Consider the following 27,267-nt stretch of genomic DNA (forward strand, 5'->3'; position numbering starts at 1 on the left):
GATTGGGAATGTCCCTGGATCACAGCTCACTGAAGCCTGGCAAAGTACTTGAGATATCTTTGTGTGCCTGCTCTGTTCTCTTGTACTAAACTGTAAAATCAGATATGGAAGCTTTGAAAATCCCAGTTATTGCAACAGGAGCTTTCAGGGCTTTTTTTTTTTTTTTTTCCCCCATAATGTTCAGGCCTCGAAGTTCTTGCCTCAGGAATTTGTGGGTGTTAGGAGTTTGCATGAACTTGAAAAAGAGACAGCCTCTGATTGGGAATGTCCCTGGATCACAGCTCACTGAAGCCTGGCAAAGTACTTGAGATATCTTTGTGTGCCTGCTCTGTTCTCTTGTACTAAACTGTACTCTTCTACAGCAGTGGATAGTATTGTCAACTGTCAGAGGCAGGATACTGTTCTAGATTGTTCTTTACAACATTTTGGAAGCCAAACATTTGGGACAGAATCTTTGGAAAAAGTATGTAGAAGATGGCTATTCAGACTGTGATGTTTTGAATTAAAATCCTTTTCACAGGATAAAGACAATTTATCAGAAATACATGAATTAGATATGTGTATACTTAAAACTTGAGTTGAAACCATAATATCTCATGCAACCTTTGTTGTCTGATAATCCTATTTTATTAAATTTTGCATGCTCAGGATGATTTTAAACTGAAACAGAAGAAGCATTTGAAGGATCTAGGCTTGCTTGTTACTGCAAAGAAGAGGCTAAGGAGTGACCTGGAGTGACCTCCAGCAGTCTGCTTTAGTCAAACTCTTCTCCACAGTGGAAGACTACCACAAGAGGGAAAATCCACATAGTAAACTCAGATTTGACACTAATAGAAGAAGTTCTGAATGGAGGATATTGCCCAGAAAAGTGAAATCTTTACTGTCAGAGGTTTTCAAGATGCAGCTAGAGTCATGGCTGACCTAATTCAGTGTTGGCAGCTGGTCCCACTTTGGGCATGGGATTGGACTAGATGACCTCCAGAGGTCACTTCCAAATAATGTTTCTATGGCTCTGTGAAACAATTTTTCATGTATTCAAAACTTAGAGTGTGTAGGGGTACTGTGAAAGAATGGCTTGCTTGGTTTACTYGACAGGTCATATGTTACAGTGCTACAGCCAGGTGTTAGTAAAGAACTGGATCAATCAAGGAAGCTGACATGTTTTCACTTGAAAAGTAATAAATAGTTGTATGAAACCTGAGTTTATGAAATTAATATACAAATACAGTTCTTGATAACCTGAAATAATAGGAGTAGCCCCTATAAAACTAAACCATATCAAAGATGAGAAAGGATAACAAGTGATTTGGGAGAGAGAGAGAGAGAGAGAGAGAGAGAGAGAGGGAGAAGTGGCAATAACAATTGGCTCTGGAGCACAGAGACTAATTTTCTTGGTTCAAACCTAACTTATAATTTCCATACAACAGAGCATTTTAGTAAGGGGAGAGTGTAACGTAAAAAGTGGCAGTTAAAACCAGATGATCTCTCACTGAGTTTTGAAAGAATCTCAGCTGTTTGTACAACCACATCCCAGTTATCTATGGATAAATTATCCACATTGTGGGTAACTGTGTGATTGGGTACTTTTTCCACATGACAAAACAATGCTCTAGTGGTTGCATATTTAAGCTGAGTGCAGTTGTACAGTATTCTTAGCATGAGTATTACCAGGTTCATAATGTTGCCCTTCAGTGGCTGCATACAGGATTGTAGRATAATTTAGGTTGGAAGGGACCTGAGTAGGTTTCTAGTCCAGCCTCTTGCTCAGAGCAGAGTCAGCTGTGCTGACCCAGGGTGCTCAGCACTTTATCCAGTATGGTCTTAGAACAGCTCAAAGGATGAAGATGGCTCAATCTCTCTGGGCAATCCATATGTTCCTTATGGTGGAAAAAGTTTTAGCATATATGAAGTCAGCACTACTCTTGTTTCAACTTGTGCCCATTGTCTCTTGGGAGAGAGTCTGACCTCCAGCTTGCTGGTAGTTTGAATGTAAATGTGTAGATGGTATTATTTTCCAGGAGTTTGCCTAGAAGTTTCTGTATATTGGTTTTATATTTTTTTTCCAATGACTGCGAACTTCTGCAGTTAGTAAGTATATTCTTTTGTTCTATATGCAAAGTTAGATGAAAAGTAAAAAATATTAACAGTAAATAAATGTTAACAGTAAATAAACTAACAATAATCTTTGGGGTAAAGCCACTGATGTTTTTAAGTTAATTGTATGTTCTAAGCACCTAGTTGTTTCTATCTTATGAGTTCATATCACAGGCTTTTTGATAGCCAAACTACTCTTCTTTTCTTCTGTTCAGATGGTTCTGAATGTGGAATTAATAAACAGAGTAATAAGCAAGATTGTAAGCTTTGTCCCCAAAGTAACTTGTAATTACTTGGAAGACTTGTGCTTTTATACAGATAAAATGAGATTAAACATTTTCTGTGTACTTTAGAAAAAGGAAAAGTAGAAAATAATATCTAAGATGACAAATATTTATCAAATGGCACTTCATAACTTGCTTTGTTCAATTATTTATAGTATAATCTGGAAGCGGAAAAGGATCCTGTAGTTATTGTTATTTCCACTACTGGTACTGGAGACCCACCAGACACTGCCCGCAAGTTCGTTAAGAAAATTCAAGACAAGGCCTTACCACCTGATCATTTTGCACATCTACAGTATGGATTGCTAGGTGATACAATGTTTTTCTATAGCATTCCAGCACTAGTTGGTCAGTAAATAATTTGTACTTGCAAATAGCATTTCTTAAAATATGTATATTTATAATACATTTACTTTTATGTTATGAACAAGTCTCTTCTATGAGCAATAAAGGAAGAGTGTTACAAAAATGAAAGTTAACTACCAATTTAATTTTTTTATATTCAATTTTATGTTAAAAAGTGGGTTGTAAGATGTCTGTGGATGCTGAAGTTTTAATTTCTTGCTAAATATCTGTGAATTAGGGATGTTTACTTGGCCTTGCAAGTGATCAGGCGTTTTTTTTTTGTACAAAGGGAAAAGCTATATGTTAAAAAAAAAAAGAAAAAAAAAAGGTATTTTAAAGTAAGGCTTTAACATCATCCTATCCCTTCAAATTTGCAATAGCCCTTTCATTCTGAAGGTCATGTTTACTGATTGCTAAAGGGAATGTAACTTCAGATTACAAATTGATATGAAAAATACTGACTTGCCAAAATGCATTTCATCTGTCTTGAGCTGATGGTAAGGACAATTTGGAGCTGCACTATACTGTCCTCTCTTACCCATACTTTTCAGCAGCAGCAAGGACTAGAAGTACAAATCACCTGTATTACTTGATCTCTAATTACAATGGTTAACTTTATCAGTTTCTTGATGGGGGAGGAACACTTAAAGGCTGCAGAATGGCACATACATCTATAGAATTGCTTTAGGGGTAATTCCATTTCAAGAGTGCTGTTGACTTTTCAGGTTATGTTCAAACCAACTTCAGAAATTTCTATTTGAAACTGAGTTATTTTAGCCTGTCAAATTTAAGTTGATAGGTAGAAGTGAAGAAACTTCTAGTTCCTAGTAAAGGAGGTACCTACTGGAAAGAAACTTCTAGTGAGTCTCTAATTTTGTATTGTGAAATGTATGTATTCTAATAATGTTAYATTTTGAGAAGTAATGCTATTGCCTATTTATAGATCACAATTTGTGAAATGGTTGGATTTTCTTAGGTAAATAAAAGCATGCTTATATGAAGATAAGCATTTTATTAATATTTATTTTTGACGTAAAAGATGCAGTATGTACTTTATAACACATTGTATGATTCCAGTCTAAAATGTTAGTAGTCTTAAAATACATTCTTAGTTTACTTTTCGGTATGTCCAAGGCAGTTTTAACTCTAATGACCTATCTGTAGGGAGACGGAGTCTCTAAGAAAAAGCCACAAAGGCTATTGTAAAGCAGAAAAGAATTGTCTGTTTGTTGTCACTGCCTATTGATAGATGGGATAAGGACCTAGTGGCTTTAAATTATGATAAGAAAGGGTCAGGCTGTGAAAAATTCTGATAGTCAGGACAGTGAGGCATGGATGTAAATTACTTAGAGAATTTAAGGAGTCTACATAACCAGGATCTTCAGAGCTATATTAGATGAGGATCTGTCAGGGATGTGTCAGGAAGTATGTGTTATTAACCTTATATGGGGTAGGTGAGAGGATTATCTGACAAAGTCTCAGATCCTCCAAGAATCTAAATCCTGATTCCAGTGAATTTTTAACTGATAACAAAATGCATCTTCTAATGGAAACTCCCTATGGCTATTAAAGAACAGTATTTTGCATACATTCAGTGCAATGAAAACAAGATCTACAAAAAGGATTTTCTTTAGTAGCTCCAATTCTGGTGTGGGTTTTTGGGACCAGATTCCCTTTAGCATTTTTTTCTTGCATTTCTTTCTTCATGTGGTTTACAATCACTAGTTCTTCCTATGTTTCTGACTTTTTTTTCCCTAGATTCCAATATTTTTGAATTTCTTCTACTATTTTCTCCCTTATATTATTGATGGATAATAACAATTTTAACTTGAAGGTTATGTGATCTCTCTTGGTAGTTCACATACAGTTTATCAATTTTATTCTGTTTCTAGTTATTTCAGTTCTTTATATTTTTAATGAAAAATATATTAAAAAAAACTAAACCGAAACAAGATTCTTGTGAAGTACTAAGTATCTTAAGCAAGGTGTTCTCAGATAAATATGATGTCTTGCATTTGTGAAGGAGGAACTTTTCAGTTATRTTTTTGAGCACACAAAAAATTATTAAGATCATATAAATGTTTTGGTAATATGCACTTTGATACATCAGATTCTCTTGTTTGCTGTCAAGAAAATCTTGAGATTCCTTTGCAGATCATTGTCTGTGTAACCTGTGCGACTGGCTGATTGACATGATTCCTCTTTCTTTGAATTTGTTAGGTCTGGGAGATTCCGAGTACASTTTCTTTTGTAATGGCGGAAAGACAGTAGACAGACGACTTCAGGAACTTGGTGCCCAGCACTTTTATGATACAGGCTTAGCAGATGATTGTGTAGGGTAAGAACTGAATGTGTTTGGATTTTATTTCTTCAAGATGCAGTTATTACATGTGAAGTTGATTAAAAGCTGTAAATTATATGAAATCAGTTGAACCTGAACACTCAGCGCCTCGCAGAAGTGAGTTCTGTCTCAGCACAGTATGCCTTTTCAATCTTAATTGCTGCTAAATGAAGCTACATTTTAAAAATCTAAGTAAATATCTATAGCATCTGTAAAAATTCAGGGTATATAGTAATTTTAGAAATGAAGTAATTTAGAATATTATTTGAATGAATGAATATTATTTTGAATGGAGTAATTTCGAAGATTATTTTTAGAATAAATAAGAGTTTTTAAAATATATTCTGTGTTAACCCAAGCAAATACAAACCAAACCCTGTTCCATGGTATTTGTGGCCAGGTAGCAGATAATGGGATCTCTCTATACATACCCACCAGACTCTGATCCGTTGTGATCTCAGTCTCTAAAAGATTTATACAAGCTCACGTCTTGAACTGGGTGCAGTCTAAAGAATCTGTTAAACAAAGTCTCCTTTTGTTGTGGTAGAGCTTCTTTAGGCAATCCCTAAAATGGTTTGCAATTTCCCCCCACCTCGTAAAACATCTGCCTTTTTTTYTTGATCTCTGTAGAGATAAAAATTATGTAAGAAAACAACACCCTTCCTGTCCTGTTGCTCGTTCTGGCCTCTAGGCTGCAGTCTTGGCTTATTTATTTTGAAGTGCAGTTTATATTGGTTCTGTTTGTGATGATATGAGACAGAACTGAACACAAAAACACTGCCATAATCATAAAACTTGTATCTTGTGTTCTAAAATAATAAAAATGGAACATTATTTTAAGCTACTGATATTGCTGTTGCACGACAACAAAAATGCATATTTTTCTATTACCCTTCAAATTCCTGTCGTAAACTTCAACATATATTTTAATACCCATAAATTTAAATATCAGTAATAATTAAGTAGAAATGCATATTTTTAACAAAAAAGGTCATCTTGATAACAGTTGCTTGTATGTAAAAAGTGGAAAATGAATAGTGTTGTATAGCTTTTTTTTATTATTTATAAATTAACGGTCCAATAGGTTATCCTTTGCTTTCGTGTTGCTTTTTTTTTAATTATTTGTTTTCTTCTCTCCACAGTTTGGAACTAGTGGTTGACCCTTGGATTGATGGACTTTGGCTTGCCCTCAAAGAGGCGTTTCTACTGCAGGAAGGAAAAGGCATGAACCGCAATGTCAGTGCTGTTTCTGACTCTCGCTCTGCAGCCCCACATGTACATGAACCAGACTTAACCTCAAAAATACAGCAGTTGAAGCTAGAAGATGAGGGAGTGAGGAGTTCRGATGCTCTGTCACAGAAAGTAGTTGATGTTAACCTTGTGACTTCACCTCAAGACACTGAACCTTCACTTGTTCACTCTGTCCTTCCCATCTCTCAGTCTGCTCTTAATGTTCCTGCCTTGCCACCAGAATATATAGAGGTCCAGTTTCAGGACACCCATGGTGAGGTAAGGACTTCACTTTGAATGATGCAAGTCTTCACTTCTTGTAAGGAGCATGAGTGTATACTCCTATGTACCACTCCAAAGAACGAGTGGATGTGTATCTAAAGGAGGTATGTCCCTGAACATAGGAGGTTTTTAAATTGTAAGTGTAAGGTCCATTTATATTTTAAGAATGTACTTGTCAACATATCAGTTGAGGACACTGACATAAAAGTATAATTTAGTTAAATAGTAGTTTGATAAGGGAATGGTAGTGCAGTGTCAGGAATGGAAGACCTGAAATCGTCAGTGGTTTATGTTCTGACAGTGAAACCATCTTCTATGTAAAGAAGTATGGTGCAAATCAGTTCAAATTTCAATACTTGCATAATGCCCTAAGATGGTGTAAAATTGCTCGAAATACTGCTGCATACCTAATAACTGAGAAATTTGGTATTGTAAAAAATGATGATCGTAATAAAATTACTGCAAAAAGAAGATAAACTGTAGATCAAAAGTCAGTGTGCTTTTACTATGTGGCCTGCTGGGCAAAGAGAAGAATTAGTGTAAGCTACTGATCATTTGCGATTGGCAAATTTAATACTCAGAATGAACTGGAAAGTGTAAGTCAAACTTTTTGATTGCCAAAGGGCAGACATTTTGCTTATTTTTGTTGGGGAGTAGCAAGGGCTGGCTCATCTTTAAGCGGGCATCTTTACGTGGCCAGTAGGGTAGGGACCTTGCCTGCTAAGGAAAGGTCCCACAATACCTCAGCAAGGCAAACTTGGAAAATCCAGAGGTGCTAACCAGGATCAACCAAGAGTCTGGATCATCAGGCAAGTTTGTGGTGATGAGGCAGTTCTGAGGTCAGGTTGGGAGGTCAGGCTGCAGGCCAGAGTCAAGACAGATGGGATCTGTGGCAAGGCACAGACTTGGCTGTGGCTGAGCTCGAGACCAGTACTCCTATGCTTGACTGAAGGCACAGGTTTGAGCTTAAATGGGACTTCTGGGGCCATGAGCAGAGTGTGTTGGTGGAAGCATCCAGTGAGGTTGGCTGGGGTGTTAAAGCCTTTTGGTTCTCTCAGGGCACAGAATGTCTCTGGGAATAATGGTGAGAAAATCACTTTGTCTAACTCATAATTATGAAATAGGATACATGAATTTGAACACTAGAGAATTTTGCTCGTCTTTAAAAAGGACTACAATTCTGAGGTTTAATACAGGTTGTTGAGTTAAGCAATCTAAATTACTGAAACAAAGATTTACGATTTTAGAGRTAGTCTTGGATTAAAGACCAGGTCCAAAGTGATGGGTCGCTTCCAACCTTACCATTCTGTGAAAGTACTACAAAACAGCTTGTGGAAAGCTGATTGTACCAATCATGTACTAATCTAACTGTCRTTATTATCTATGAAAGTTACAGTACTTAAAAGAGGAGATGGGTACTCAGTTTTCAATGAATCCCAAGAGCCTGCTTCATAAAATCTCCCTGCTGTGACAGGGACAATTTCTGCAAATCTAAAACTCAAAGACAGATTAATGATGGATGGTTATCTTGAGCATAGGAAAGCAGCAAGTGTAGATTTTTGCTTGGCGTTATTTTCTTTTGGCTGAGCTGTCTCTTAACAAGTAGGTCCCATGTGTCATACCTGTAAAAATAAATCTCACCCTACAATCCATATCCTTTCCCAAAATCTCACATTGCAATAACCGTGGATAATTTTCTGCCAAGCAAAGCTGGCAGAAGTTGTTTCCTTTTGAAATGCATCAACCTGAGTTTGAACATCTCCAAAAGGAGACTCCCTGTTACCTAAGGAAGGCTGGATACGTGATCTCTTCAGTTTTTATATGAATTTTGTCTTGGAGTGCTGAGTCTAAGGACTGAATTAACAAGCTGATGCTTATCAGTAGAAGAGCAGTAATGGGCTACGTGTTAAGCCTCTGGCAAATACAGGATAATCCTATTTAGCTTAAATCTTGATTTCATTATGCCTTGAACTTGAGCTGGAGGGAATATGAATGTAGATGGCTATTACAGTCCAACTGTTCCAACTACTAAGTTAGTAGTGAACCCAAGCCATTAATCACATCGTTAAAACATAGAAGAATATTAAAACTTTCAAGTGTTGGATTGGTCTTGGTGATTATTTTGTCTTTTTTTTTTTTTTAACAGGAAACTTTTGACATTGGCTGTTACTCTTCTACTAATAGAATATTTCTTTTCCATTTGTTAGAATATTGTAATGGACACTTGATATCTCTCTCACTGTGGTTTATCCTATCTTGGAGGATAAACCAAAAATAAAAGCAAAAACCTCTGACTTATTTTCTGTAATGATATCACATGATGCTCACTAATAACAGTGATGGAGAAATGAGGGCTATAGTCTTATCTTAAAGTGACAACCTTTAGTAGAAATGATCTAAAATTATTCTTGGGACCTATTAACTAGTGTTTTCACTTGTGTAGATGTACTATGAGATAATATGATCTCATTCTGCAGAGTGAGGCTTGCTGCTTAGCTATCAATTTAATTTTAGGTTTTAGAATTTTTTTAATAAATTCCCTGTAATACTACTCCCATTTGAATCCTGAAGTCCTAATCTCTTAATCTGCAGTGATGTTTTTAAATAGATTCTGTTCTTTTTTTCTAACATCCTTTCTTTACACTTAGTCATGCTTTAATTAGGCAGGGGTTTTCTGAGTTTAAATGCCATTTTCAAATTGACTGTTTTACAGCAGCTCTTAAATTGCATTTGCTAATAGTTTAGATGCATTAAATTGTTCAAGCCTACTGACTTATTTAATTGAATATATGCCTGTTACTACTTAGATACAATTTTAAAAAATGTAGAGAGCAAAATGTGTGTGTGTGTGTGTGTTGCATTTTTTCCTCTTTATTTTTTTCCTAAGGTTTGATTTCAAAAAATATTTGCCTACGATTGCACTAACATCAATTCATGTATGACATTCTGCAGCCGATATGTGTTCTTTCAGTGCAGATTTTCATGTCCTCCTTTTCAGAATCCCAGCCCGTCCTCACTGATTTCGGAGGGAACATGCTTTGAAGTGTCAGTTACAAAAGCAGTTCAGCTGACTAGAGAAGATGCGATAAAAACTGCCTTACTGTTAGAACTTGATATTGCAGTAAGTTAGTGAGGGCTTTTTCTTTAGTGGGTAAAAATAAAGGCTAAAAATACATGTTATGCATGATAATTGGGGGGGAAAATTGTGTGGTGTTTACTTATTTGTGGCTTAAAAAAAAACCAAACCCTTTTTAGACTGAAGTCAGCTGAGGTTGATCTGTTCTGTAAATGCAAAGTCTGATTTGTTCCCTGAAAATAAACCCTAGAAGTGAAAACTTTATAAAACTTGTACAGAAAACTATCAAATTCTTTGTTCCATGGTTACTGTATTTTACTAGGCTAGCTTTTTGAGGGTGGAGCTTTTCACAGTGGAGAAAGGCAGACAGAATATAGAAAATGAGTAAGGCTTCAATTTGTTAAGTATAGAACTTAGGAAATATTCAGAGGCATTATATAATAAATTGTGACTAACTTGCTGTAGTAATAATTTGACTATTCAAATAATAATTTGACTAGTATTATCAAATAGTTTTAATTACCAAATATTCACAAGTCAAGATGAGATTTTTAGCTCCATATCTTGAAGACTTTGAGCTCTGCTTTTGCCTCTGGCATTTTTTTACTCTGTCTTTTTAGTATATCACTCAAACTGCCAACRTATTTTACCCTGGATTTAAAAACTGAATGATGTTTTAGTTTACTCAGGGAAGATCATAATCTGTATTTTCATTTGAAAATTAAAAGCACAAGGAGTGCTCCATATTACTTTTCAGGCAGTCTTTAAATTAAAAATATTTTGCTTTTGAACTGTTTTCCAAATTTGTGGAATCGTACTATTGGGATATTGTTATCTGTTCTATTCTGTGAGTTTTTTTGCAGTAAATATTATTGGATCCTATGAGCTTCGTTTGTGTCAATTTCAAAAGCCAATTGACTTTTTTAGAATCTTAGATATAAATAGAGTATCTTAACTTACCTAAATTAAGTTTCAAGAAAGTTAGCCCCTGAGATAGAATGTTTTCTGGCAAATATTGCATGTACCCAGTAATCAAGTAACTTCTGAATCATGTTTGGAAACGTGTATGCACGCATTAAAATTTGAATATTTTATGCTTCCCCCACCGCCGACTCTCTGTAGCCTTTGAATGCAGGATACCTCACATGATGCTTAAGAAAATCATAATGATTCAAATATAATTTTGTATGTGACTGTATTCTTAGGCTTTTGTCTGTTAAGCTTTCAGCAGTTAACCATGAGAACTTCAGTCATCTAGGGAGAACCTGTCTTAATTACCAAGTTACCTTTTTAATTTTTACTTTACTCTTCCCTTACTGAATTTTTTTTCCCCTTCTGAAAATAAAAATAATCAGGGTCACCTCTTTCAAAGTGGAGCTTTTTGCAGTGGAGAAAGGCAGGCAGAGAATATAGAAAACGAGTAAGGCTTCAGTTTGTAAGTATAGAACTTAGGAAATATTCAGAAGCTTTATATAGTAAATTGTGACTAGCTTGCTGTAGTAATCTGCACAAGTAATAATTTGACTATTCAAATAATAATGATAATGATAATTGATAATATATAATGATAATTTGACTAGTATTGTCAAATAGTTTTCATTACCAAATATTCTTCTAGTGATAATACATGTCTGTACAAAGTTATTTTCAGTGYAAGGACTTGATATTTATTCATTTTAGCACTATTCTCAAACCAAAAAACAAAAGTACATTGCTATTTAATAATCCAGGCTGGTTATTTAAACACATCCTCTTAATACATATTTTTTGTATATTTTTATACTTCCTTCTTTTTAGGTTGCTTAGCAAGTCTTATTTAAAAACTTTCCAATATTTAACTCCAATCTTCCAAATATTTAACTCTAATAAGGAAAGATTTTTTTCTAATTAGCAAGGTTAAACCTGAAAAGAAAACGTTAGTATTTAGTTTCTAATGTGATCAGAGCAATGAAGTGCAAGGACTGTGTATGAGATCATATGACTTCATGTGATTACGATAATAAGAAGGTTTTTGTCCTTGTTAGGAATGAGAATGCTATGGGACTTGGTTTATTACAGCTTTGTGGAAATGATCTCGTATTTTAAAACAGGATACAACCTTTGACTACCAACCTGGAGATTCTTTTTGTGTAATGTGTCCCAACAATGTCAATGAGGTGGAAGAACTTCTTCACATCTTGGGACTTTCTGAGAAAGGAGAACACTTTGTTTGTGTAAAAGTTAAAGAGGGCACTAAAAAGAAAGGTAAGTGTTTGTCTGTGCTTTCATAGTAGAAGGTGTGCATAATTTTGAATACTTTTTATCTTCAGTATGGTCTAGACCATACTGTCACTTCATAGAAATATGTTAAAAATCAGAGGCATACGAAAAAGAGGAGACTTAAGAAGAAGTCTTAAAATGCTGCAGCTGTTTTTACCAGCATGAGACTGTCATTGGCATTCTTCCTTCTGTCCTAGTTCCTCTGTGCTCCTCTGTGTTTGTGGGAATGAGCCTTTAAGCATGTAACCTTACATTCCCTCACTTAAAAGTAGAACCAAAGAGAACTGCACCATCCTCTGTGCTTGCCACAGCACTTCGCAGCTGTCTGTTTTACCTCCTAGGAGGGTTGTGCTCTTGGAGCAGAATATTTAGTGCTGCTGCAAGGTACCTTTTAAAGGGCTTTTAGGTCTGTGTGGGTCTGGCTTGCCAAGTCTTCTGGTCCCACTAGTCAGAAGTGGTAGCGACAGGTTCAGGGTAACCCTGTGTGGTTCCAGATGGACCTGTGAGAATTACCCTTCTCTTGCCTGTGATTGTCATCTCAGTGATGCTGTTGAGTTGTGCTTCTGCAGGATGAGGTAGGATTCTCTGTTGCTCCAGTCCATGCGTAAATCAATTCCCTGGATCATCAAGGGCCACACGGATTTTCCGTGAAGTATGATGAAACCCTTTTGCTGGACTAGGCGAGTAACGTGCTTGTTAATGATGTTGGCTTACATGGTAGCCCTCTTTCCATATAACGTTTTCATCCACTGTCCCAGTGTAAGCTATTTTATAGTACAAGTCAGGTGTGAAAGCTCTGGTGATTGCGGARGCTGACCTTCCTAGCTCTCTGCTCCAATTGATATTCCTTGATCTTGGTAAAGGGGGATTGCACTACAAACTGGGATCTCGTATCTCCAGATACACTGTACAGTCCCACTCACCCTCCTCTCAGCCCATAACATACAGATTTATATGTACATATATTTCACAGCACATACTAATCAAAACAATACAGATGAACTGCWTAAATTTAACTGCTATTTAAAATACCTTCACCCCCAAAGAAGCYCCTGCATACCAGCAGATTTAACAAATGTTTAGAGGCCGATCTTTTCCTAGGAAGGAGTCTTACTAGGTTCTCATGGGTGTTGAGTGTAGGCAGACATGCTTGCTATTTCTTTGCATTGTTCCCCTCCCTCTCAACAAACCATATTGCCTCCATCCCACAGGAAGCTGACAAGAGAGCATTTGACACTTCTTTTTTTTTTTTTTTTTTTTTTTTAATTTTTAGGACTATTTGATAAAACCATAAGCAATTCTGGCCAAATACGCTGTGCCTTTTGTTCACTAGGTAGCTTTAGCACAGTTACGATAAAAGGATCAAGTGTCCCTGGTCACACATACATACAACTGTGAGTAAAGGCGTGTGGGAAAAGTGTTTCGGGTGACAAGAGAGATTTACAAGCTCTTCTTTCCTTCCCCCTTGACCCTTCCTGCAGAGGTCCCTGTGCCTGCAAGGGAGTGAGCACATTCACAGGGGATGCATGACAGAGATGTCCAGGCCCAGCCAACTCTCATCCCTGACTCTCACTCCTATGCTGGAGGTCACCAGTTAGATTTGAAGCAGAGCCAGCATGTTACAGCCTGGTCCCTGTGGCTGGGGACAAGCCCTGGGTCCACGGGTCTGATTTGGCTGTTACCTCGCCCCACAGTGCCCAAGGACTGGCATGAGTGGTGCAGAGTTGAGTCYCTGACAGAGTTGAAGCTCAGCTCACCCAGTCCTGGGCACGTTTCCACAGACACGCAGCAAGGCCTCAGCTGGTGTTGGGGGATTTCACAGGTAATGCTGTTTGCACTTTTTACGTATATATGGGGTCAAGTACAGTTTCAAAGGAAGGAATTAAAGGGGCGTTACAGAAAAGGAGGAGGTAGGGGAGGGCCAAAAGCAGCAGGCCTTCATAGAAGGATGGAGTTGAAATTTAGGCCTTTAGTTTCTCCTGTAGGAGAACAGATTTTCCTGTACAAGTAAGAGCCCTATTACCTCACTCTGTAAAACTCAAATCTCTCTCTGAAACTTGAGGACATCCTTCTGCAACTGTTTATTTCTGCTATAAAAGGTTTTTTTCAAATACCAAGGAGTGTTTTGTTAAAAACCTGGCCTTAGCTAGTTTTTCTGGGTCTCCACCTGCTATATTGCTAATGCAGTCTATGTCTTAAAAATTTGTGATAGTCTTCTGTTTTTCAAAAGATCCTCAATATTCTCCTGTAAATGTACATTTTATTCAAATGAAGCAATTCTGTCCAGAAGAACTAATTTAAACTTCTCAATCTTTTCATAAGCGAATTTGTTTTCAGTCTGATTACCCCAGTTATCCCAGGAATCCTAAAACTTTGGTAAATAATTCTAAGTCACTAGACACATTTGCAAAAGCATCAGCCCCATCTCCGCATAGGAAATGTTGTACCTGCCACCTTAGAAGTGCTCACAGCCCCTCTAGATCCTGCAGACTGTGACAGATGCTAGGGGCTGCTAAATCGAGTAGCCTGATGGCAGTGAGAATCCCACAGCTCCACGTCCCCAGGTCCAGCCATTAGCAAGGCTGAGCATGTATTCCAAATAGGCAAACATACTCATAAAATACATGGCTGGCCATGCACAGCAGCACAGACAAGAAACATAGCATTCATGCAAACACAAATGCAATGAATTACCTCATCCTGTTTCTGCAGCTTTTATGACTTTTCTTGTGTTTGCATGTAAAATGCCATGCCTGTTTATGAATCTGAATGATTAATAATGGAAAGGAGGATTGTAGGGTCRAGGTTCTCTTCTTTCTGCTCCAGAGTTTTCTGAGTGACCCAGAGCAGTTCTCGCTGACTTATCTTGCATACAAGGGCAGAATCATATCTGTCTTTTTTTTTTTGGCAGCAATACAATGTTCCACTTAAAATTTGTATCTAGTTGCTTTAACTCCACTCAGTCTAGTAGTTCATCCAAATTTGTCTCAGTTACAGAGCTTTTATACAAGAAAGGGTATTTGGGGACAAACTTCCCACCTATTAACTGATACCTTATTGAAAATGTGTGTGTGTGTGTGTGTATACGTATATGTATATATACAGACATGGTTTCCTGGTACATGAGAAGTACATGAGATCAATTGTTACTTCAAGAGAGGACAAAATACAGAAATTATTTAGCTCGCTAATACAAAGACAATAGTTCAAATGCTCRTTTGCTGTAGTAGGATACTTGCACTCACAACAGAAACCTAGGAAGAGGATTAAGTCTTTGTTGTAGAATGTCATCAGACGTTACACAAACTTCCTTTTTTTCGAAGTATAAAACCACCTTTTTCTTCACCTTTATGCTAATCCTCTAATCTTACTAAACAAAAGTAATTTTTGTTCTTTGTACAAGGGTTCAGTCAAGTAATGCTGATGTGAAAAGATCAGTTACCGGGGTGTACAAGTATATTCTTGGGATGAAGATGCTATATTAAAGGACTCTTGAACTTGGAGAAAAGCATAACAACTGTATAGTAGCTGTGAGTTCAAGCCAAAAAATATTATCCAGAGAAATCTCAACATGCAAGTTGGGTCTCTAATGAAACAGTTCAGGTTTGGGAGAGCATATTAAAGGTTTCTGTCACATAAATGCTACTATATTGTTTCTGGTGTTAGCTAAGAAGAGGAAACAGATTAGTTGTTTTGGAATGGCATGGCATGGAGCTGGTAAACTTGAGTGGACTCTAGCTGACTCAGTGAAGAGAGAGTTTGGATGTCCAGGAACCCACTTCCCATAAATGGAACTCATAGGGAGTCTAGGGTAGGTTATTTGATTTCACAGAACTTCCTTGGATCTACTTGGGACTCAGAAGCTCCAGTGGTGCACTTGGCTGCCATCAGCTTTGATTAGATCTTTAGAAAATGTGCGTGCAATTCAGCATGTCCTGATCTTTCAGGAGTCCTTACTGATGGAGGAAAAAAATATGTGAAGAAATGTGGATATTCCTCTCCCTTGTAGGCATTCCTCTGGATTTCTGTAGGTGGTAAGGGGCAACAAGGCCTTGAGTGACTTGGTAATATATGTTAAAATAAAATTAATTTATTATAAACCGTCTTCTTGTTTCTTGCCTTCCTGATGATTATTTTTTTTGGAAAGTTTTTACTGATACTTCATCAGAAAACTGTCTTGCTATTTACTTTATAATTTCGATTCATGAGTGAGCCTGATCATACGAAAATTGAGTATGATTTAGCTCCTACTATTTCTTGAAGAAGCAGTCTGTGGTGCTAATTTTGGCTGTTAATAGGTGCATGTGTGTGCTTTTTTTTTTCTCTCTCACTAAAATAGGAGCAACTCATCCACAACACATTCCAGAGAGAAGCACTCTGAAATTCATTCTAACCTGGTGTCTGGAAATAAGAGCAGTTCCCAAAAAGGTTTTTAAGTGTTTCTTATTTTGTAGAGAAATCCTTAGTAATTCTATGTTGTGTGATTTGTTGCAGATCTATCCCTGCATGGCTTGTAGTTGTCATGTTTTGTCAGTTTGTATGCTGCTGATTATATTTTGTTTTAAGCAATTGTACTATTAGTACTTTACCTTATCAGGGAAACTATAAGACTATCAGAACAGATACTGAAATCTCTATTGCCATTCTGCAGTACCTTGCTTCGTAGGTAATCTGCAGAAGTTGATGAAAAGTGTTTGTACTAAATGGTTGGAAGGCTGAGAGTATCTGACCCTTGAGCATTTTGGAGAAATCATGCCCTCAAATCAAAGAGGAGCCATTTCTGTCCAGTTCTGTCATTGAAAAGCTGCTCTCTACAAACATCTCATAATATTTTTTAAATGGCTTTAGAGATTTTCTTTAACTTTTCAGTAACCTGGCAAAATTCAGAGACTGACTTTTTGCTTGTACAATGTTTGTTCCCACAACTGTGAAAATTACTTGCCTTGTATTTTGGGCCTCCAAAACACTGTAGGCTTACAATTAAAAATGCTATGTGTTGTCTGTTATCGCGAAAACACATTTTAAATATAGTTTTATGTAAAGCATAAAGCTAGAGTTGTCTTAGTTTGGTCTCTAAGGGAAATTACTTTCTAAATATTTCTTTTGGTGTAGAATATGTTCTCTGATTGTTTGGTGTTTTGGTTCACTTTTCTTCTATGCTMTATGCCTATTTCCACCTTACCCTGTGGAAAACAAAAGCCCTTGAAACTATTTACATCCAATTTTTTACTTTATCTTACAATGCTCAATTTAATTTTCCCTTTAAAAAAAAAACTTGCAGTACCATTATATAGGCAAGGAATACAGAATAAAATACCACAGCAACATTTACATGACTTGTTAAATACCATACTTTTAGAAAAAGTTTGTATTTTTATTTCCTTGCTATGGTAACTTTAGAAATGGTGTTTTGTCTTGCATTAATTTGTATTATGAGGTTGTTTGCTTGCCTAAAGTGCACACAGAAAATAAGAAAGCCTTTCATAAGTTTGGGATTTATCTGGGAATGGATTATGTCTGTTTATCTGTCCCTCCCCCACTCAGATTAGGTGGAATTTTGTGACCTGCCAGCTTGTCTCATACTTCAGAAAATAGTAGCCAAGAAAAAAAAAAAAAAAAAAAAAAAAAAGTAATATTTTCATAATAAATGAAAATGTGCATTGGGGAATAAATTCTATTATCTGTTAACCTGCACGGTGACTACTTCCTGTCACTAGGCAAGCAAAACTTTTTCCTAGATTTTTGAAGATTAGCTAACTGGGCAGCTTTTCTGCTCTCCACTCTCTTTTCTCCCCTACAGGCATTTTTGCGAGCCCTTGTAGAATGTACCAGTGATGCAGGAGAGAAACGGAGGCTTCAAGAGCTTTGCAGCAGACAAGGAGCCTCTGATTACACACGTTTCGTTAGAGAGCCTCACGTCTGCTTGCTGGATTTACTTCATGCTTTCCCAAGCTGCAGGCCTTCACTTAACCTGTTGATTGGTAAGTGACTGACATACACTTATTAGATTTGGTTTCTGAAAACATATCAGACTATACGTTCAGTTTCCCAAGAACTGCAAAAACAGTTCAGTTAGCCACTTTAGAAATATCGTGGTATCTATAGTGATCAAAGTAGAATTATTGTTGAGGAGCAAAGTTCTGTTAACCGGACTGTAGTTTCTGGCCTTGACTCTGTAAACACTTAGGCACATACCTGTGGTTCAGCTGACTCTGGATTGTTCCTGTGTGTAAAAATAAGCAAAAGGTTATTGCAGGATTAGGGCTTCTAAGAAAGAATTCCTCATGGTTAAAATTCAAACAGGCCTATTTTTACAGCTTATGATTTTCCTGCCTTCATATTCTTTTCATGTTTATATAATGTCCAACACATTAATTGGGTTCCTTATATAAAATACTGAAGGAATGAGGCTTCTGACTACAACCATCTCAAATGCATCTGAAAATGCTGACAGTTATTTTCCAGATTGAAAATAAGAAAGAATTTCTTAATATGTTTTACCAACTGAAACAACAAAAAAATTGTTTTTTGCAACTTTTTGCAATATTGTCTTCTATGCCAAATCCAGTCTGGTAAAAACCCAGAGATCGTTGCCATATTTTTGCTGGAAAAGTATGTAAAGCCATTCTGCCATATAGTAAAAAGAAACTGCTAAGTTCTGCATGGAGATATGAAGTAGAAACATCTTTGCCAAATTGAGAGAAAAACTATAAGAGGCAGAGGAAAAAAAAATTGAAGAATGAGTTATTTTTGTTCTTATATCAAAAACCTTAAAAAGAGCACCTATGCCTTGGCTACTACTTTAGTTTAGGAACAGCAGTGGACATGGCAGGAAGCACTGTGTTCTTTTCAGACACAATACAGTGGGATGTGGGAGAGAATAAGAAGTGACTGCAGTCTACAGAAAGCAAAGAAACTAAGAAAACAGAACTACAGAAACTGCAGTCTCTTCTTAGTACACTGTATCAAAGATTTAAAAAAAAAGAAATAAAATGTCTACTCTGATTTATACATACAGTAACATTTTCAAACTGAAAGCAAGAACACTTAACTTAGCACGTCCCACAACACTTTTGARGAAGCTTTGAAAAAATTTTGAATGTATACCCTCAGGGAAGTAATGTACTGGATAGGCTTAGTGCCTTTTTTAAGTGCTTTCCCTGAACTAGCCTTTCTTACCTCTGACTTGATCTTATGTAAGAGGGCATCTCTAAAAAATGCCAGGATCTTCAAATCCATGTACTGGTTGGAACCTCTGTTAAAGGGTATTACACGTGGGAAAGCAACTATAAAGCAGTTAAACTTTATTTTACAACAGTGTGTGTACCCTGTTACTCCACTGTATGTTTTCTGGCATTCACCATTTTCCAATTTTATGGTATGACTTGCTTGTTGTAGCCATTCCCCACCACCCTGTATACTTAGCTTTATGTCCACCTCCTTTTAATATACACCCTTCTCCTCAGCCAGAATCTGTGGTGTTCATGCTAGAACAAGTCATTTCTTTGAAAGCTGGGAAACCAGTGAGTTTGACCTTCTGTGTGTCTATATGCAAGCACGTATGTATGTGTATACATATAAACAGAGTATTGTATATGTGTATCTATATGTATATGTATATATACACACACACATACATGCATACATACATATGTATATGTTTTTTAATTTCAAAGTTAGTGGGAGGGATTTAATTACAAAAATGGCCAGTAAACACCTGTCCCTATTTTGAATGAATACTAGTTCAGGCTGCAGCTGTGATGGGGCTTTTGTGTTTTTTAAGGTGTGATTTCAGATAGTTCCGAAACTTAAAACAGTATTCATAGTGGTTTGACATTTTATTGACACATCTGGTTCTAGGAGATATATGTATGTATATGTGTGCATGTATACATTTATCTATTGTTAGTACAGATAAGAAAATGTCAATCAAGTAGTTCGTGTTCTCAGAATGTTTAAATTCCGTAAAATACTCCTGGTGCAAGATGGGGAAAATTAAAGTTCAAGTTTCTCTTTGTCCGCTAACTACTGTTCTTCCTTTTGTGTACCTTTCAGAATTTTTTACATGACTAAGAGCCCTATAACTGAATTGTTGTTGCCTTTGCTGTCTTATTTTATGGGGTCTCTACGAGATGTTCCAGAAAATCCAAAAAATGTTCAAAATAGAATTCAAGTCTTAATTGCTGATTTGGTAGTGGAGCAATGTTTCAATGTTAATAGAGAAAAAATACAGTTAAATTAAAACATGCTTTTAATTTGTAGTAGCATAAAGTTTGTTATGTGATGTTTTGATTTTTCACTAGGATGAATCACAGAATAAGCTATAYTTATTTATTTATTTATTTATTTTTCAGAGCATCTTCCTAAATTACAACCCAGATCCTATTCAGTTTCAAGGTAATGAAATATTCAAGTTACATCTTCTTCATAATTTTGGTATGTTTTTTGTAAAGCGTACTTGTGTGTGTGTATAAGCACACATGTACGTGTGTGTATATGTATACACACATGCACGCAAGTGTGTGTATATGTGTATGTGTCTATATACACATTATGATTTTATAGAACGTAAACTGAATTATTTCTGTAAGGAGTTCTGCTTAGAATTTTTGATTTAGTGTCTACTGTTGAATGTGTCTTTATCTGCTTGAATCCCAGGTCTTACTGCTCCCTTTTCTCATCCCTTTCTTCCATACTGCCAGGAGAAGTGGGAAGCACAGAAAATTCCCCTTGGCAAAAATTAATTCTACAAATAGAATGCCTATACTCACATGGCTGAGGAAACAAAAATTGTGTAGGCAACACTATGCAGAAGGATCTGCATTCGTTTCCGGAAAGTGTGTGTTACTACCCTCAAGTGAACAAGTTGGTCAAAATGTTGTCTTCATCTTGAATTCTTTTCTAGAAGACTATGTCTGCTTTCAGTCTGCCTCATCATTTGACAGACTTCTTTAGCATAGCCTTTTGAGCAAATCAGAAGTAGCTGATGGGCTGTGTGAGTCTCAGCCTTTGGAGCATGTGGCTTTTCCCTCTTCAGCCTTATTCACTGCTGGGACTTTGTAGCAGTTCTTGACCTCAGTGACTGACTGCAGAATGTGTGGAGTRCAGGCTGACTGTAGAGGAGATCAGAATCCAGCTGTTATTCTTAGATATTGTTGCTGTACATCTTTCTAATGGGCTAGCTTCCTTGCCTTTAGAAGTTCACATGATTATCTTTTTGAGCCTGTGATCCCAGATGCCTCTTTGCCTAGCTGCTTCTTCCTGACAATTATCCCTCTGAGTTCCTAAGAAATTTCATTAGTAGCCAGTTCCTGTCCAGGGTATTTTTCCATTTCTGATTCTCAAGGGCACTGACATGTTGGCAAGTCCCTTTGAAGACTGAAGGTATCTGACAGGATCTCAGCCACTCTGCTGATTCATGGAAGCAGGGAAGCTTGTAAAAATGTATAACATATCACTTTGTTGCTCTTTTCCACAGATCTTCCATTCTTAAAATTTCCCTGCTAGCTCTCCTTCTGTTTACTGGTTTCTTCCAGAGTTTTTAATAAGAATAAGAGAAAGAAACCGGTTTTGATGAAATASGCTAACTACATAATTTCTTGAAAATCACTATTAATTACTGATCTTATTCCACAACGAGAAAAAAGCAGCAATGTGAGTAATTCTTCAGATCTTCTGGAAGGACATCCAATAAATGCACTAGATCTAAAGAAGAAATACAGAGGAATGAAGGATRAAACCTCAGAAAAAAAGTGATTGTGTCCTTATTACCAATCCATACAGTATATGATTATTTCAAGCATCGGTATTTTTGCATGTGTGACAAGATTCTTGTAGAGTTCTCAAGGAATTAATTTATGCCCATGAGAATGTGATAGAAAGGATTTTGGATTCCATTATCTAAGTCACTGGGCTCTGAGTCCAACCTTAAGATATTTTCTAACTATATTTATAAATACCACATCATAAAGGAACACTGAGAATCTTGACATCAGTGAGATAGTTTGGGCTGAAAATGAACCTGCTATAGGATAGTACAACTGTCTCTCAGACAGTATTTTCATTATTGTGTTTTTTTTAATAAGTATTTCTTTGCAGCTCAAACTTATTTCAGCCAGGAAAGTTGTGCTTTGTGTTCAATATTGTGGAGTTTCCTGCCTGTCCCACTAGACCGGTCTCATGGAAAGGAGTATGTACAGGCTGGCTTGCCAAGTTAGTTGCGCCTCTACTGCAGACTAATAAAAACATTCTGGATGCAAAAGGAGAAAGCCCTTCAACTGAAAAGGTATAAATATTCAATCTAAATTCTCTTACCATTAAATTTGTGCACATCTGAAACAATTGCAGGCTTCTTTGTTCATTGCTCTAAGTAGGTGTTCTGATGGTGGCAATGTTCATCTTCATTTTGCAGTTCTATCCTACTTGATAAGTTTACTCTTCCCTCTGTAATAAGTTTATATCCTTACTGTTAAGTTACTAAAAATATGTTTTAATTTATCTGGGGATATTTGAAGTAGTGAAATTTCCCATTGCTGAAAGTCCAGAGTCCTTTTCTACCCTACTCTACGTCTAGGCAAGTCTTGGAAGGTGTTTTCATGTAGCAATATACCATTGTGCAATTTAGCAGTTACTCCTGAAGGTTTTCTTATGGCTCTTAGTGTTGTAGAAGAGCGGCACTTGACTGCCTTCAGGAAAGGCTAGCAGACACACAGTGGGAGAAATTATGAAACTGTCACAGCTTGTCAGGTCTTGCACACAGAAGTTTGCAGAAAGCCAGGTTATCAAATGTCACAAAAGAAAAAAAAATCATTTGTTGTATTTGTGGTGTGCACTAAAGGTGGTTTGGTGTTGGAGATATTTTTAGAAGGTGGTACTTTTTTTCTTCTGCTGCTTTCCTTTCATGAGAAAGAATCTCAATAATTAATTAGTCTTAAGCTTGTTATATGTAAATTAATTAAAAATTTGGAGTTCTACTATATAATTAATATGACAAAAGAACTATTAGCATAGTCTAATCTATATTTGATAAAGAAAAGTGGAAACAAGCATAGAATTTATTGTATGCAACTATGCCAGTAATTCAGAGTGTTGTTCTGGCAAAAATAGGAGAGAGAATGCATACAAATTTTCTTCATTTCTAAAAGTAATTCAAAGGAAAAACTGATTAATATTTGCATGATTATATCTTATTCCAGTATTGAGAACTTGAAATTAAAATACAGTTGATTTTTTGATATGTTTGAGATGAACATATCTCTAAAGAATGGTGAAGCATGAACAAGAGCTGGAATAAAAAGAAAAGCAAAAGATTTACTATGAAATGAGTTTGGATAAAGTTCAGAACTATTTATATCTGCCATGTAAGCAAGAATTCAGCATAGATAAATACGCAGAAATACACAAACATTGCAAAATATTTGGAATAGAAATAAAATATGGATGAGTCTGATCTTGCACAAAAATTATTAATTGCAGAGATTTGTAGAATAAATATGTATACTATTTGCCATATTCTTTAAAATGAACACCTTTTTGGAATMCTTAATAGGGAAAACAGCCTACTAGCTCAAGTACAGCTTAAAATAGTAAATTTTACAATAATACAGATATTGGCCTCCCTAGCAAGAATTATACTTTTTTTAAAAAATCATCAAAGCAGAAAAACAACACTGAATAACATTGTAATGTTTGTAGTGGATTAAATGATAAGAAATGAGTAGTGTTAAGGCATCAGGTTTACAGAACAGTAAAGGAGCATGTGCACGAATATACTATAGAAACATACTCAAGGTTCCAAAAATTTCATGGTGTTTTCACTGCTTAAAAATATTTTTCAAATGTATTCTCTCTAATTTCGTTCTAGATATTTATTTTTGCTCGCCCAAACAGTACTTTCCACTTACCTGCAGATCCGTCTATCCCTTTCATGATGGTTGGTCCRGGAACAGGAATTTCACCATTTATTGGTTTTCTGCAACATAGGTATGTACCAAATCATTTCATGGAAAGCAAGTTTTTTTTTATGTTGAAGAAAATACAGCTCCAGGAACTGAGTGCAAATGCATTTAATATTTTTTTACTAAGATTGTATTGCTGATTAGAAACAGTGTTATTCCTATTATTACAGCAGTGCTTGGTTGATTTATTTATTTTCCAGATGGATAAAACTTGAACTTCTGTATGGCTGTATTGAATGCCTGTGGTAGATGTATGAGGGACCAGATGAAGCGCAGACAAAAAGAAATGAAATCTTTTGTCTGTGTGTTACTAGTGGAAGCCCTGTAAGCTCTCACTAGGTTTTTGGAAGTTTGTTGAATTGGCTTTAAGTTTGTTGTTCAAAATCCCTTTCCTTCAGAACTGACATCTGCACTATGAGACTTGGCCTGATGAATGTATAGCCTCTGGTTGTCTTGTTTGAGAAGCTAAGTATTAAATGGCTAAAGATTTTGGAATTGCTGCTGATTCTAAAAGGTTGGATTAGCAGTTGAAGCACTGAAAACAACTGGAGATATCTGCACTTCTGCAGTTGCTGTTCTTAAATAAGAGACATAGCTCTAGACATGAGCTTCCAGTGAAGGATAAGGATCTTCCTATTTAGTAGTAAGAATTGTGGGCAAGATGTTCAGAAGCATCAGCTTGATTCCAGTATGAAATTGTGCCAAAGAAACTTAAGTTGAATGATGGTGTGCTGGATCAAAAGTGAGTACTCAAGAAAATCAGAGTTGGAGTGTTTGACAGTTATGTATCTTAAGTCTTTGTACATTTCTGCCAATATAGAGGTTTATTAGAGCACTACTATAAGTAACAGTTAGGTTCTAGGAGCTTTAGATTTTGCATTATTAATGCATAGGATTGGATTAACATACTATTCATATGTGCTTTTTGTTTTTGTMTTTTTWAGGCAAAAGCTCAGAGAAGAGCATACAGACTGGGAATTTGGAGAAACATGGCTATTTTTTGGTTGTCGGCATCAGGATAGAGACTATTTGTTCAAGCAAGTTCATTACTTAGTATTTTGTGTCTCATCTTGTATTTATGAGATGATGTTTATCTCAAACAGATTACTGATATTTTTATTGTCTTTCAGAGATGAGCTGAGATGTTTTCTTGAAAATGGCACATTAACTCATCTTAAGGTTTGTTTCTCAAGAGACTTGCCAACTGCAGAGGTAACCCCACCTAAATATGTGCAAGATGTYGTTAGGCTTTATGCTAAGGAAGTTGCCAGAATCCTGCTGAAAGAGAGAGGTTACTTCTATGTATGTGGGTGAGTAGAATGTGGAGAGATAGAATGTCTCAGCAAAGAGAGTCTTGTTAGTAGAAATCTGAGGCTTTAGAAAAAGTTAGAGCTGTCTGAAAGAAAAGACCAACATAATACTGGAAGTAGTCTTCCCAGATTGCCAGAGTTTCATCTACTTAGTCTAGTTTTGCAATATAGGTTTAAAAAATGTTACACAGTTCCACTACTTGCTTTAGTCATTTAATACTTCTGTTTCTTTCTTAGTATTCAGTTAAACTGCAGGAATTTTCAAGCTAATAGGTTTCTCTTTGAGAAAATGAGATACCTGAATACATATGATGATAAACAGCATAGCTGTGAGATAGCAGCAGTCCTCTGCTATTTTGCACGCTTGGAGATAGGATGGGTCAGGATGCTGCCTAGATGTAGAAAATTGAAATTTCACTCCAAATTCCAAACTTCAGTTGGATTTCTAAAACTTGAGAGTTCCATAATAATAATGCTTTTATAATAATAATAATTTTACAGTGGGAATTTTTATTTGGGGATGCTAACTTACCTGGAGGTTTGAGATTTTTAGGGAGTATGTTGATAAATTGACCACCTTTTCAACATAAAACCCAGTATCAGTACTTTTTTCTGCAGAAATAAGCATCTACTATTTATATTAAAAATCAGATTATTATGAAGTGATTTATTTATTTATTTTTAATTGGAACCAGATGACGATATAATGGCAAATACTTAAGCAGGTCCAGTTATCCCTAAAACAAAACAATTACTCTGTTAAAGCTCAACTAGGAATCCAAGATTTTTCATAGTGTGCTGGAAGCTTTTTAATGTTTAAGAACAAACCCTTATTGTCAATATTGAAGTTCATGACAACGTAGTGTAAACACTGCCATTGAATTCAGAAGCTGTCTTTATTAAAAATGTCTTGTTCTGAAGCTGTTTGTAAAAGGAAAAATATACTGTTACGCATTTCTTCCATTTCTTTTCTAGGGATAAGAAGCACATGGCTGATGGTGTAAGTGATGCTGTAGTGGACATTTTAAGCATGGAGGTGGGAGTTGACAAATTGGAAGCAATGAAAATCTTGGCTACTCTTCGAGAAGCGAAACGATATTTGCAGGATGTTTGGAGCTAAATATGTTTGTGTTAGTATGTTCTGAGCTTTTTCTCCTTGCCTTGGTAACACAAAAGCTTTTGTGTTTTACTTTTTTCATTGTATGTTAGGTTTTACTTTTAACTAAAAGTTGTTGTAAAAAGTTCTTAGTCGTACAATTATTAATGCCCTTTCAAAAAGAAACTGGCTTTGAGATGTAACTTTTTTTTGCAACATTGAATAATGGACTCTCTTAGTGCCTTAATTCTTTGATTTTAAGAATGGTACACACAAAAAGCAAAAACTTATGTGCTTGTACAGAGTATAACCTAGTGTGTTTATATATGTATTTTTTACGTATGTATTTTTACCTATAATGTGTACATAATGAAATTATAGAATAAATACAATGTTCTGCATCATCAAATGCATTACTGATTTGCCAAGATTTAGTTGAATGCTTCTTAGATACTTCCTCAGACTATTTATATATTTTTTTTTGGTTTGCACAGTGATGATGATTGTTAAAAAGAACAAATGCTCAGAATGTTGCACAAGAAAGCTGGTTGCAGAATTTCAGCTTTGGATTTTTTTTTGTTCTGTTTTAATACTTATCTTTTCCATTTTATCATTCAATCTCAAAGTTTTGTTACGCTGCATCCTAATGCTTATTAGACTTTTCCAGGTAATTCTTTCAAAGTTATTTTCATTCCTGTCTCTAACATCTTTTACGGTTTAATTCATGAACAAACTCCCTGGTTGTTTTAAATTTAATTGCTGGAGAAAATATTGATTAGAATTACTATTTTTTTTTCTAAATCAAAAGCTTAATAAAATACTGTGTTTAGAAAGAAGTTGTCCTTACCTATGACAATGCACTGCAAGAATCAAGTTGTTGAAAACAAATAGCTGAAATATCCAGTCGTTTTTCTAACAAGGGCTGTTTGGAGGAAATAGGTGGAAGAGTAAAAGTCTTAATAGTCGTTCAAAAAACTTCTCTTCAGATCTCTT

At 35.9% G+C, this 27,267-nt stretch overlaps 1 protein-coding gene across 3 annotated transcripts in view; it reads left to right on the top strand.

Annotated features, from left to right (window-relative positions):
- The window catches only part of MTRR (5-methyltetrahydrofolate-homocysteine methyltransferase reductase), a 31,088-nt gene extending 4,405 nt beyond the window's left edge, over positions 1-26,683 (top strand). For all 3 annotated transcript variants that reach the window (XM_085307053.1, XM_085307055.1, XM_085307054.1), the window contains exons 3-15: positions 2,534-2,687; positions 4,944-5,061; positions 6,207-6,573; positions 9,575-9,697; positions 11,743-11,896; positions 16,251-16,339; positions 17,712-17,892; positions 20,266-20,308; positions 22,010-22,196; positions 23,775-23,893; positions 24,813-24,905; positions 24,999-25,178; positions 26,154-26,683. In XM_085307053.1, the coding sequence (XP_085163179.1) occupies positions 2,534-2,687; positions 4,944-5,061; positions 6,207-6,573; positions 9,575-9,697; positions 11,743-11,896; positions 16,251-16,339; positions 17,712-17,892; positions 20,266-20,308; positions 22,010-22,196; positions 23,775-23,893; positions 24,813-24,905; positions 24,999-25,178; positions 26,154-26,298 (1,953 nt within the window). In that variant the 3' untranslated portion in view covers positions 26,299-26,683. The remainder of the gene's footprint in view (positions 1-2,533; positions 2,688-4,943; positions 5,062-6,206; positions 6,574-9,574; positions 9,698-11,742; positions 11,897-16,250; positions 16,340-17,711; positions 17,893-20,265; positions 20,309-22,009; positions 22,197-23,774; positions 23,894-24,812; positions 24,906-24,998; positions 25,179-26,153) is intronic.
- Positions 26,684-27,267: the final 584 nt, after the last annotated feature.

The sequence above is a fragment of the Rhea americana genome, unplaced genomic scaffold, assembly GCF_003343005.1.
Source record: "Rhea americana isolate MKP2758 unplaced genomic scaffold, rheAme1 scaffold_251, whole genome shotgun sequence".
In the NCBI taxonomy this organism is placed as follows: Eukaryota; Metazoa; Chordata; class Aves; order Rheiformes; family Rheidae; genus Rhea; species Rhea americana.